Source organism: Sander vitreus, chromosome 17 (genome assembly GCF_031162955.1).
Source record: "Sander vitreus isolate 19-12246 chromosome 17, sanVit1, whole genome shotgun sequence".
Taxonomy (NCBI): Eukaryota; Metazoa; Chordata; class Actinopteri; order Perciformes; family Percidae; genus Sander; species Sander vitreus.
The window spans coordinates 30,783,516-30,797,502 of record NC_135871.1 but is presented as its reverse complement, the minus strand read 5'-3'; the positions used below and the strand labels follow the sequence as shown (position 1 = coordinate 30,797,502).

The following is a 13,987-nucleotide window of genomic DNA, read 5'->3' as shown; positions in this document are numbered from 1 at the left end:
CGCTGCAAGCAGCAAAACTGGGAACCAAATGTTTTATAACTGCATTTTCTGTCACATGTTGTGAGGATAGGACAGTTATAAAATACAAGAATACAAGTTACAGTACAGTGTAAGAAATGAAAATTTATTTAAAAAAAGGCAAACAGAAAAGTCTTCAGCCTTAATTTAAAAGAACTGAGAGTTGCAGCAGACCTGCAATTTTCTGTGAGTTTGTTCCAGATATGTGGGACAGAAAGCAGAAACAGACGGGGTTCAAAATTCACTTTTTCGTTCACCAGCCAAGTGGCCAGGGAAGGTTTAAATCTTACCAGCCACTCAATAGATTACCGTTGTTTTTGGGTCTGGTGAGTGAAGCAAATCTAGCAGCCACTTGCATATTTTACCAGCATTTGGCTGATAGATGGTGCTAATCTTGAACCCTGGAAACAGACATAAAGTAACATTAGTAGTAAAGTACGCACGGTTGTACTTCCACCCCTCTCTGTCATGCCTGTCTGAACATTATGACTTATTGTATTATCGTATTATAGAAATTAGAGTATTACACACACACATGTTCTTCTACCCTGGGATTAGAAACAAAGACTGGCTGTTGGAGAACGCGCGGTTAATCCATGCTAGCATGCACAGTGTTGGCTCAGCACACAGAGTTACTGCGAGATTAAATACAGAAATATGTGATGGCTGTGGTATGATTTGTGAATAGAAGGTTGCTGGTTTAAATCCTTGATTCCTCTCCTCTTCTGTACTCTGTAGTGATTTATCTTGGAACAGACTGTCAACAGTGAAGCCGAACTCTTTCTCTGCTCTGCCGGCTCTCACCAAACTGTGAGTTACCATAAAAAACCACAACTAAATCTAAAGTGTGTTTACTGGTTGTTACAAAACAAGTGTTGGAAACTAACAAGAGCTGTTGGGGTTGGAGTTAAATGCTCCAGACCAGGGGTTGATGCTTACAGCTGGAACACACAACTTTTATTTCGGCGCACATGTTAGCATGTGTCAAGCCAGGCAGGTATTCACATACAGGAAGACCACAGTGCGGCCGGATACTTTATGAAACACATTTCAAAATAAAACAGCCAGGTTTATGGGGATTTTGGCTGACCTGACTTCTCACAGCAAGACACGTGATCAGGCACACGCAGGGAGAGACCGACACACACACACACACACACACACACACACACACACACACACACACACAGACGAGAGAAGAAGGATTGCTTTGTTAATACGCGTCCGGTATGAATGGCCAGGCACATTATCAGGCACTTATTTTCGCTACACGACACTTAAGGCCATTTTACGGTTGTGCACAAACTCCGCGCTGTAGCTACGTCGTCGCTCCTACGCCGTCGTGACCCTTTCGGAGTTCTGCGTCGGAGTTGAACGTGTTTTTTTTGCATCGCCTTGCATTTCACCACCAGAACGCTAGGGGGTGTGTGGTTTCCGGAGGGGGGTCAATCGCGAAACTCTTTGTTTACTTGTGCGTTGGTGTGTGCCTCGAGCCGGCATGTGTGTGTGGGGGGAGTGGGTGATAGAGCGAGGGAGAAAGTGAGAGAGTGACGGCAATTGTCTTCGGAGAAAGTTGTGACTCTAGAGTCCTAGTGAGAGAAAGAAAGTGTCTCCCCTGTTCTTTCTGACCACGGTGGGAGATCTGGAGCAGGAGAAGTTAAACCTCTCCTTGATTTCATGTTGTTAATGGAGAAGGAGAACCAGGGAATGAGTCGGGGGGGAAATGCAACGCTATCAAGCCACGGCCGAGCGACGTGCGTGGCCGCGACGTGTAGTTACATTTTTCGAGAGGTGCACGTCAGGCTACAGCGTAGGGTCCGGCGTAGACGCAGAGGGGTCTGCGGGGGGAACAGCCTTTACGCGCCCAGTGTGTTCCAGCTGTAAGACTGCATCAGACCAAACAACTTATTGATTTATTAAGAAAGTAATTGACAATTTAATCAACAATGAAAATAAACTTTTGTTGCCGCCCTAAAGCCAAACAATCAAAGTACACTTCAAGTAATGTTTTGTCATTTTAGGTAGTTCTGATCACGCTGTTCAAGCGTTCTTCTGTTCACTGTTCAAAGAGTTTGCAGAAACAAACAAAACAAGCTGAAAAATGTGTTAGTAGTTAGTATGTTAGTAGAAAAATAAAGCTGCTTTATTGTGAGTAGTATTAAGAGATATATGATAACTTCAATGTAAATGTACTTAGTTACTTTCCACATACTGTGGTGGGAGGTCATGGAAACATCCTGGAGTTTGACATCAGGTGGGAAACGTAAATTAATGTTACATGTGTGTTTCTGTCTGTTACCCCTCTGCAGTGACCTGTCGTCCAATCAGCTGTCGTCTCTGCCTCTGATTGGTCTACAGAGTTTAACTCACCTGCGATTGGCTGGAAACACACAGCTGATGGAGTTAATACCCCGAGAGGACCTGCCCCGAGTCAGGTGAATACACACACACACACGCACACACACGCACACACACACACACACACACACACACACACACACACACGCACACAGTCACGTGAACAAAATTCTTTATAATTGGTCCAGTATTGAGCGAGAATGCTGTAACCGGCAGCCGTAAACCGGGCTGTGAAGGCCCTGACACACCAAGCCAACGGCTAGGAACTAGGGTTGCACGGTATTGACAAAATGTGTTATTGCGATATCGATTATTAATATATTACGATACCGATATTCATTTTGATATTTTTAAACATGTAAAATTACAAAAGTTACGGGAAAACGCATCGTAACACTATTCATAGATCCATAACAATATAGTGCCCAGTGAGACTTATATACGGCTCCGTAGTGCGGCTGGACCACAGGTCAGTCGTGAATGAAAAATATTCCGACTCCAAAGTCTGCCTGCGCCGCCTTTTATAAGGTTGCGGGATGGCTACCTGTGAGAAATAGGTGCGGGATGGGATTTGGTACCGTTTGTCTAGTTCATTCAGAAACTTCTTGAAGTCTTTTTTATCCACTGTGTGGATGGGCATCATATCTTTGGCCAAATAATACGTTATAGCATTAGTGATGTCGGTATGTCTCTTTGAGTTCTTTGAGTATGAGTCATACCTTGTGAAACTAGCAAAAACACTCGCTAGCGAGGCTTGTTTGGCTAGCTCTCGCGTATTAACTGCAACAGTTTTTTTTGGGATAGTATCATGCACTAAATAAAGAGAACAGGACACAACTTCTCTTTCTCTTCTCTGATTGGTTCCGTTTTGTTGTCTCTGTCTACTTCTTCACTTCCACTGTCACTCTGCATATGCACACACATCACGTGGTCCGCTCCATAGGGTTTGTCACGTAGTGGACGCATGCACTGACGTGCACTAACATGTGCAGGTGGCACGGTAACCACGGTAACTGGCCAATGAAACATGATCATTATTGCGTTTCAAGCGGGCTCTAAATCGAACACAACTAAGCCACACAGCCAATGGACGGGACGCAGCGCTCCACAAAATAAACTAAATATTGCATACTTATTGTGACACTTTCGATATTCTATTGTGCAACGTGATATCGCGATAAGGATATTAAGTCGATATATCATTCACCCCTACTGGGGACTAGTGGCAACGACAGACGCCTGTGGCGTCATCTCACGTCGACCCTCGTTGCCTTTGTCTGGGACAAAAATTAGCACTGGAACACATCTACAGTCGATGGCCAAGTACTACGTACGTTCTGCGCCTGCGTGAGAGGAAATAACTCTCCATACCAGCAGGCGGTGGTAATCTATTCATCATTCAACAAGGGACAACGTTGGTACGATACCCACAACAAACAGTGTTTGCTCGATCAGCGGCAGAAGCGAGCAGAGCCTACGGTCCCTCTGCTTCCCTCCCTCCCGGTGTTGTGTCCCTACTGGATTTCAAACTAACTGGTTTCCGTATATATTGTATATTGTTGCCTTCCTCTCTCGCCAGATTCGTCACCCAATCACAAACATATTACTGCCGATTTTGAAATTGCTTCCCAGATCTTCTGTGGTGAATATGATGGTATAAGTGAGCACTACATCACAACCACATACAAAAAAAGAAATTTAAGAAAATATAATGATTGCAAGATCGTGTCGAGGTGGTTTCGATCTCACTAGTGCAAAAACATGTATCACCTGTAACAGCAGACTAAGATCCTTTTTGTTCAACCAGAAACAGCACCAAAATCGCCATCACCAAACTTACCAGTCTCCATGTAAATAATCAGTACTTTTAGCGTGTATAGAGGCAGCATATCTCCACATGTAAATGGGTGAATTAAGGGTTTATTTCAACCAAACCAGAGTGGTGATTGTTGGAACAGTGGAAAGATGAACCAAGACGGCTTTTGAGAGTTTTAATTTGTTTCTGTCGACTTTGAATGAAGTGTGTTTTACGATGATAAAAGTACTTATTATTTACATGGAGTCTGGTGGGTTTGGCGATAGCGATTTCAAGTTAAACAAAAAACATCTTTCTCTTTAACAAAAAGGTCGACCTCTGTAGGGATGCTTTCCATAATGTTTTCAAACACTTAGAATAATAATCTGAGTCTGTCAGCGGCACAAACAGCACTTTTAGTGGACGGAAAGTGAAGGTGCGCAATTTCCAGTTAACGTTACATTGCAGCTTTCGCCGCTGTCTCGCCATGTACTGGACCAATTCAGTCACTTAGACACAAAATGGGAACATGGGTCCAGGATGAAAAAAAACTTTAGCTTGAGCCTGTTCGGACTTTACTGGAAATGAAACTGATAAATAACAAAGATGTAAAAGGTTGTCTTTTTGTGTTTTCAGGGTGATGGAGCTTCCTTACGCCTTCCAGTGCTGTGCCTTTGTTTCCTGTGAGAGGAGAGGAGGAGGTTCATCCTGGGAGAGAGAGGAGACTGCAGACTCCACAGGGAAAGACATGTCCGTCCTCTCCAGCCAAGGTGACACCAAACACCTAAAACAAGAACCGCAACAGAACTGCTTTCCATTAATTAAATACTGCGGTGAAACTTAGAAACCTAACTGTGTGAGAGTGAGTGAAATGATATTTCAAAATAAAAGACTGATGTACTTCTCTCCTTGCTTTGCTCTGCAGTAGATCAGGACTGGGAGGATTTCTTGATAGAGTTTGAAGATGAACCCAAACTTCAACAGTCTGTCCACTGCAGCCCTGCACCAGGTAACACAAACAACGATCAATTGAACACTTTAAAGGGATATTTCAGATCTTTTGAAATGTGGTTGTAGCTACTTATGTGTAGACTACTCTAAAGTAACATTACATTACATGTCATTTAGCTGACGCCTTTATCCAAAGCGACTTACCGTTGCTACATATGTCAGAGGCCGCACACCTCTGGAGCAACTATGGGTTAAAGTGCCCATATTATGAAAAAATCACTTTTTCTGGGATTTGGGGTGTTATTTTGTTTTCTCTGGTGCTTCCACATGCATACAAACTTGGTAAAAAAACATCCATGCTGTTTTGAGTGAGATACAGGTTCCTGAATGTGTCCTGCCTTCAGTCTCCGGGTGAGCTGGTCAACATCGGCAGGACTTTTTACATCACTAGCCTAAACGAGGTGGCTAACCATAGCATGCTAGCTCGTTCTGAATGGCAAAACACTGCTACAACACACACTAGTTCACCCTAATCTACATAAGAACTACTTACATGTCCCTGTTCTGCAGGTATTCCACGCAAAGTTGGAAGTGTGCCCTCGTTTAGAAGAAGTCTCCCAGCTAATCCTGCCTTGTACTACTGAAGATGTAGAAACAAACAGCTAGCTAGATGATGTGATCCTTACCTAGCTACTGCGATGTTACAGCAGTGAGAGGTCTCACTCTGTAGCTAAAACAGAGACCTGAACACAGGGTGAAAAGAGGAGCTGCAGCAATGTGCAGTACAACAAAAATATGGTGTTTTTTGAAAATTAAATCATGTAAACCTATTCTGGTACAACCTCAAAATACAATCCTGAACCTGAAAATGAGCACAAAATGGGAACTTTAAGTGTCTTGCTCAGGGACACATTGGTTGATGTATCACAATGGGAATTGAACCCAGATCTCCCACACAAAATCATTTTTAATTTTGACCCGGGAGGACAACAAGTGCACGGTCAACAGGAAGACAACACAGGGGTTAAAGATAGAGTAGGTCTAGACCACACTCTATAATTTACAGGGAACAATTCCCCCCAATAGCAAGAATTTGGAGCAACAGCCACAAGGAAAAATGTCCGTTAAGAAATCAAGACACATCAAGAGAATACAACTGGAATTATTTGCTATTTGTTTATCTATTGTATAGGAAACAATTTACATTAATTATGAAAAATTAAACTGTGAATATATTTACCAAAAGATGCATTGATTTATTTATTGATTGTAAAGTAAACTGATATTTGTTTTGATCATCCTCCAGGACCGTTTCGCCCCTGCCTCCATCTGCTCGGCAGCTGGTTGATCCGTGGAGGCGTGTGGCTCATTGCAGCACTGTCATTGGTCAGCAACAGCCTGGTTGTCCTGTCAGTCTTCTTTTCTCCCGCCGCCTCAGTGACACCACCCAAGCTGCTGATTGGTCTTCTGGCCCTGGTGAACGGCCTGATGGGAGTGTGGAGCGGGTGGTTGGCAGCGGTGGATGCCTGGACGTTTGGCAGCTTTTGGAGGTACAAAAATTAATCAGAGGGCCACTGGGGACTCTAAGGCTACATTTACATTGCTACGTTTTGGTTTAAAAACAAATATATTTTGCTACGTTTACACCTCTCATTCCTCCTGCTCTGGTGTTTCCCCTCTCATTCCCCCTGCTCTGGCGTTTCCCCCTCTCATTCCCCCTGCTCTGGCGTTTCCCCCTCTCATTCCTCCTGCTCTGGTGTTTCCCCCCTCTCATTCCCTCCTGCTCTGGTGTTTCCCCCCTCTCATTCCTCCTGCTCTGGTGTTTCCCCCCTCTCATTCCCCCCTGCTCTGGTGTTTCCCCCTCTCATTCCCTCCCTGCTCTGGTGTTTCCCCCTCTCATTCCCCCCTGCTCTGGTGTTTCCCCCTCTCATTCCCCCCTGCTCTGGTGTTTCCCCCTCTCATTCCCCCTGCTCTGGTGTTTCCCCCTCTCATTCCCTCCCTGCTCTGGTGTTTCCCCCCTCTCATTCCTCCTGCTCTGGTGTTTCCCCTCTCATTCCCCCTGCTCTGGCGTTTCCCCCTCTCATTCCCCCTGCTCTGGCGTTTCCCCCTCTCATTCCCCCTGCTCTGGTGTTTCCCCCTCTCATTCCCCCTGCTCTGGTGTTTCCCCCTCTCATTCCTCCTGCTCTGGTGTTTCCCCCTCTCATTCCTCCTGCTCTGGTGTTTCCCCCTCTCATTCCTCCTGCTCTGGCGTTTCCCCCTCTCATTCCTCCTGCTCTGGTGTTTCCCCCTCTCATTCCCCCTGCTCTGGCATTTCCGAACCCCTAAACCAGAGACATTTGGAAACACTTCTGACCCGTTTTGGTTTGGAATCTGCGGGGTTGTGTTGCAGTCTCAACGGCCGCAAACAGAGACCTTTGGCAACACCCACACTGACACCACCTGATTGGGTCTTTCGCCGCCTGATTGGGTCTTATGAGGTCTCATTCTCTGAGACTAAGCTACTAACGTTACCATGGCAACTACCAGCAATGGGGTTTGGGCATGTTAGTTTGAATGGAGATTAGTTTTTCAACTGGAGCTAAAAACACTTGTGTGCACGGAATTCGCTTTTGGCTCAAAAGTCTTAACGTAGCAATGTAAATGTAGCCTAAAGGTTACGGGGACTATGGATCCTGGGGACTCTGGGAATACTGTGGTTTGTGGGGACTCTGGGAATACTGTGGTTTGTGGGGACACTGGGAATACTGTGGTTTGTGGGGACAACGGGAATACTGTGGTGTGTGGGGACTCTGGGAATACTGTGGTTTGTGGGGACACTGGGAATACTGTGGTTTGTGGGGACACTGGGAATACTGTGGTGTGTGGGGACTCTGGGAATACTGTGGTTTGTGGGGACACTGGGAATACTGTGGTTTGTGGGGACACTGGGAGTACTGTGGTTTGTGGGGGACACTGGTTTGTGGGGACACTGGGAATACTGTGGTTTGTGGGGACTCTGGGAATACTGTGGTTTGTGGGAACACTTGGAGTACTGTGGTTTGTGGGGACTCTGGGAATACTGTGGTTTGTGGGGACACTGGGAATACTGTGGTTTGTGGGGACTCTGAGAATACTGTGGTTTGTGGGGACTCTGGGAATACTATGGTTTGTGGGAACACTGGGAGTACTGTGGTTTGTCGGGACAATGGGAATACTGTGGTTTGTGGGGACACTGGGAATACTGTGGTTTGTGGGGACTCTGGGAATACTGTGGTTTGTGGGGACACTGGGAATATTGTGGTTTGTGGGGACAACGGGAATACTGGGGACAACGGGAATACTGGGGACAACGGGAATACTGTGGTTTGTGGGGACAACGGGAATACTGTGGTTTGTGGGGACAACGGGAATACTGTGGTTTGTGGGGACAACGGGAATACTGTGGTTTGTGGGGACTCTGGGAATTTTGTGGGGACTCGAGCACTAGGAGGATTGGAAACTCTTGTGAAACTCTTTGGGAATTTTGAGAACTCAAGGGACTCTAGAGCTGGAAATTCTGGATAATATGGGAACAACAGGAGCTCTGGGAAATTGGGGAACGCTTGGGGCTGTTTAAACAATGGGACCTCTCGGTAACAGGGAAAAAGATGGGACCAATGTGAAAAAAAGGGTTCTAATGGAATCAGACTAAAACATTTTTTTTGCAAAAGTTATAAGAATGTAATTAATCTCTTAATTAGATAACATTAGAATATACAGAATAAAATGTAATATCCATCAATATCCCAAAAAAACTTTTTAATGGATAATTCTTGTGATAATGCTAAAAAGTATTCAGACAATCAGACAGGTTGGAAAGAATAAAAATGTACAAGGTTTTATTTTATCTTTCTGAACAATTTATTTTTTTAAAGACTATTTTTTGGGCTTTTCCGCCTTTAATTTGACAGGACAGCTAGGTGAGAAAGGGGAGAGAGAGGGAAGGACATGCAGGAAACCGTCACAGGTCCTGGACCTCTGCGTCGAGGCATAAACCTCCAAGTATATGTGCGCCTCCTCTACCCACTGATCCAACCAGGCCACTTTCTGAACAATTTAAAGACTTCTTCTTGGAAACACCAGCCGACCAAATCATCTCAGCACCAGCTCTATTTAGTAGCTGTTAAATGTAGCTAAACTGCTGTTTCCAACGCATTAAAGTTTTATCTCATAATTAATCCAGTTGAGCAAAGTGCTTTAAAGTGCTCATATTATTCTTTTTGGCTTTTCCCCTTTCCTTTATTGTGTTATATATCTTTTTGTGCATGTTATAGGTTTACAAAGTGAAAAACACCCAAAGTCCACCCCCAAAGGGACTTACCATCTCCAACAGAAAACACTGTTCACAAACTGCTCCAAACAGCTCTATTGTAGTCCAGCCTTTACTTCAGAGACAAACGTGGTCACTTTGGAACACACGTTATAATGCTCGCCTAGCTGCTAGCATGGCACGCCCTCATACTCTGCTTCTGACTGGCTAGTAGTCCTTACCTAGGTACTGTCAGGACACGCCCTCATACTCTGCTTCTGACTGGCTAGTAGTCCTTACCTAGGTACTGTCAGGACACGCCCTCATACTCTGCTTCTGACTGGCTAGTAGTCCTTACCTAGGTACTGAGCATGTGCGACTCCCAACAAAGATGTTCCAGCAGTGAGAGGTCTCACTCTGTAGCTAAAACAGAGACCTGAACACAGGGTGAAAAGAGGAGCTGCAGCAATGTGCAGTGCAACAAAAATATGGTGTTTTTTGAAAATTAAACCATGTAAACCTATTCTGGTACAACCTCTAAATACAATTGTCAACCTGAAAATGATCATAATGTGAGCAGATTAATACTTTGATCTGTAATGATCACATTCAAAAGACTATAAAACACTTTTATAGTCTATATAATTTACCCTCTTTGTAAAGTTGTGATAAAAATCCCAAAAAGCACATAATAAACAAGGAATTTCAAAATAAAAGTCAATAAAAGATCTTGGACTTTGTGTATGTGTTGCAGGTATGGAGCGAGGTGGGAGAGCAGCTTCCTCTGTCGCCTCAGCGGCTTCCTATGTGTATTTGCGTCGCAGACCGGCCTCTTCCTGCTCACAGTCACGGCTCTGGAGCGATGCCTGGCCGCCACCGCCGCACGCCGCCACAAACCTGACGGACACAATGGTGAGAAGAACATGCACACACCTTGGGCTGGAATATTCCTTTTGAAAAGAACACATAGGTTCGAGTAAATATATGTGCACATTATGGCCCTAATTTATTACAAAATAAACCAACAAAATAATGTCCTATGTTATGTTATGACTTGAAGTCATGACTCACGACTTGATAGCGTTCCAGGGTTCAGGTTAGGCTACCTAACGTTGACGTTAGCTAGCACTAGCTGATACTAGCGATTTCTAGTCTGCAACATATTTTGGGCTTCATTTAATAAACATAACCTGTATAATCGTATGTGTATTGTTTTGATTACAATGTGCGGAATTACTTTACGTTGCCTATTTATGTCTATTTATTTCTATTTCTCACCGTTAATCGCTGGCGTCTGTACAGCATAAGCAGGGGTCGCCATTGTTGTTAATGTGTGTGTAACGTCAAAAACTGTAACTGGGAGTACAACGATCGGGTACGAGTTCACGGGTAGTAAGTTAAGGTAGTAAGACTGCCGTTCCAGGGCACTTTCACGGGAAGAAGGTTGTGAAAACACAAGTTACGGGTTGCCTGAAACGCAGCATAAGTCACAAACACCCGAATCTCTTGCCGTTCCTTGAATTTGTCTGACAAAAGTTCCCAAATCACATGCCGTCTTTTTTCCAGTTAGACAATTTCGTTTCCGTCTTTGTGGTGTCTTCTTCGTCACCCTTGTTGTTTGTTTACTTCCAGCCATGACACACAAACAAATACACATATTCATCTGGAAAGTATTAAACATCATATCTGACGTCTTCTCTGTCTCCAGGCCGCTCTTCGTCGCCGCTCTTCATCCGTCTGGCCGTCTGTCTGTGCTTCCTGTTGGGCCTGGCAGTCACACTGCCCCCCCTGGTGGCTGGACACAGCAGCACCTCCCTCTGTTTGCCGCTGCCTTCCTCCTCCTCCTCATCCTCCCTGGCCTTCTCCGTCTCCCTGGTGCTCCTCGACTCGCTGTGCTTCCTCGTCATGACGCTCGCCTACACTCGCCTCTACTGTCGGGCCAACAAAGCTCCGCCCGCCGCTGAAGAAGAGGTGGCGTTAACTCGACATGTCGCCTGGCTGCTCTTCTCCGACTGCCTTCTCTACCTCCCTGTCGCCTTCCTCTCCTTATCCTCGCTGCTGCGCCTCTCTGCCGCAGGGCCCGAGGCGGCGAAGGGGGTGCTGCTGCTTGTGGCTCCGCTGCCAGCCTGCGTCAACCCACTGCTTTACATCCTTTTCAACCCGCTCGCCCGCCAGGAGCTGGCCGCGCTGGCCAAACACACCTGCGGGGCCGTGGGGGTGCCCAGACTCTGCAGGGGAGGAGGAGGAAGGTCGAGGCCGGACATGATGGATTCAACGTACGATGAGGACGCAGAGAAACAGTCGTGTGACTCGACGCAGGCACTGGTGGCAGTCGGAGGCATGAAGGAGGAAGAGGAGGAGGAGAGAGGACAAAGCGAGACACAACATTCAGTGGCGTTTGTTGTTCCTCAGTAATAGACTGAAACACACACACACACACACACACACACACACACTGTTGGACTGTGTGGTAGCAAATGTAGCAGAAACCGGAAAGGCCGAAAAAAGTCAATCAAACCTTAAAAGACAGAATAAAATAAATGAAAAGAGAAGAACAAAAGGAACTTTGCTCTGTCCGGGACTTTAACATTATCCACTCTCTGATTGGTCAATCCAAGGCACACACACACACACACACACACACACACACACACACAGACACACACACACACACACACACACACACACACACAGCAGCTTTTATTTTGAAATATGACACGATTTACAGCATTGTGTTACCAAACATCTAACCAAATGTTCTACCAAATGCTTGAGCATTGTGTGCGTGTGTGTGTGTGTGTGTGTGTGTGTGTGTTCTTCCACAGCTAATGTGTTCTTGCGAGTGTCTGTGAAACCTGCAGTGTCTGTGTGAGTTTCGTCAGTCGATCCCCCTGAAACTGAAAAACAGGACTCAGAAGACAAACAGTGTTAAAGACCTAAAACTGAAGAAGCTCATGGTCAGCTGCTGAAAGATGTCCAATGAAAAAGAGGAAAGGCAAGTTTATTTATATAGCATAATTAAGACACAAAGGCAATTCAAAGTGCTTTACAAAAGGCATAAACATACAAAGCAAATAAAACTACGAAAGGTCATAAAAAATAAAAAATAAACAGCAGATGTAAAAGACTTTAGAAGCATAGAAGTGTAGGAATTACCATCTCTAAGTGCTGTGTGTGTGTGTGTGTGTGTGTGTGTGTGTGTGTGTGTGTGTGTGTGTGTGTGTCTACATATTGTAAATACAAGCTACTGTGACAATCCTATTTTCCTAGTAGACTGTGAGAAATGTCTTTGCTGAAAAAATGTTTATCATGTTTGTACATTTACACGTTGTCATTTCAAGAAATCTGTCTTGGCATTTATTAATTGTTATAACATATAATATATAGTATTATTCTGAAATGGGCCATTCTGCATATTGAGTACTTTTACTTTTGGTACTTTAAGTATATTTTAATGCCAGTTCTTTTGTACTTGTACATCTGTTAGCTTGAGTAATTAGATTTCAATTTGTCTTTAATCCTTCCTGGATGCATTTACATTTTTTGTTTAAATGAGATTTCTGATCCACCTAAGACGCATGAAGTGACTCTGTGTAAATGTTGTATAAGATTATGGTGCAGCTTAGAAATGTTAAAACCCATTCTCAGTGTTTTTGTTATAGTTGTTTTGTTACAAACTGTAAAAATGTTTTAATCCTGCATGAGTCTGAAGATTCTGATAATAATAATAATGATAATAATGAACCTGTTGCACAAACATCAAACACAGCATGAGCTTTTCACAATAATCCGATGTAGCTTGGAAAAAGTTAAAATCTTAACTCAAGCTGCGCTTCCTAGCTTTCAGCCCCATCTTCACAAACTTCCTCGGTTTTAAAGGTCCTATGACATGCTGCTTTTTGGATGCTTTTATATAGGCCTTAGTGGTCCCCTAATGCTGTATCTGAAGTCTCTTTTATATAGGCCTTAGTGGTCCCCTAATGCTGTATCTGAAGTCTCTTTTATATAGACCTTAGTGGTCCCCTAATACTGTATCTGATCACCCTAGTCTGTATCTGAAGTCTCTTTTATATAGGCCTTAGTGGTCCCCTAATGCTGTATCTGAAGTCTCTTTTATATAGACCTTAGTGGTCCCCTAATACTGTATCTGAAGTCTCTTTTATATAGACCTTAGTGGTCCCCTAATACTGTATCTGAAGTCTCTATATAGACCTTAGTGGTCCCCTAATACTGTATCTGAAGTCTCTTTTATATAGACCTTAGTGGTCCCCTAATACTGTATCTGAAGTCTCTTTTATATAGACCTTAGTGGTCCCCTAATACTGTATCTGAAGTCTCTTTTATATAGACCTTAGTGGTCCCCTAATACTGTATCTGAAGTCTCTTTCCCGAAATTCAGCCTTGGTGCAGAATTACAGCCACTAGAGCCAGTCCCACAATGAGCTTTCCTTAGGATGGCCCATTTCTGTGTCTGTAGCTTTAAATGCTATTGAGGAGGAGAGTGGGGGGGCAAGGTGGAGGGTGGGGGTGTGGTCTTGACCAACTGCCATGCTTCGCTTGTTTTCAAGCCATGATGTCTCTCTCTTTCTTATGGGCGG

The 13,987-nt window shown here is 44.4% G+C and overlaps 1 protein-coding gene across 2 annotated transcripts in view; it reads left to right on the top strand.

Moving 5' to 3' along the window:
• Window positions 1-13,407, top strand: part of LOC144532649 (leucine-rich repeat-containing G-protein coupled receptor 5-like) — a 50,974-nt gene extending 37,567 nt beyond the window's left edge. The window contains exons 14-20 of one of the 2 annotated variants that reach the window (XM_078273538.1): window positions 757-828; window positions 2,328-2,453; window positions 4,808-4,941; window positions 5,100-5,180; window positions 6,429-6,672; window positions 10,144-10,301; window positions 11,098-13,407. In XM_078273538.1, the coding sequence (XP_078129664.1) occupies window positions 757-828; window positions 2,328-2,453; window positions 4,808-4,941; window positions 5,100-5,180; window positions 6,429-6,672; window positions 10,144-10,301; window positions 11,098-11,804 (1,522 nt within the window). In that variant the 3' untranslated portion in view covers window positions 11,805-13,407. Of the gene's footprint in view, window positions 1-756; window positions 829-2,327; window positions 2,454-4,807; window positions 4,942-5,096; window positions 5,181-6,428; window positions 6,673-10,143; window positions 10,302-11,097 lie in introns of both variants that reach the window. The other variant, XM_078273537.1, reaches the window with a different exon arrangement.
• Window positions 13,408-13,987: the final 580 nt, after the last annotated feature.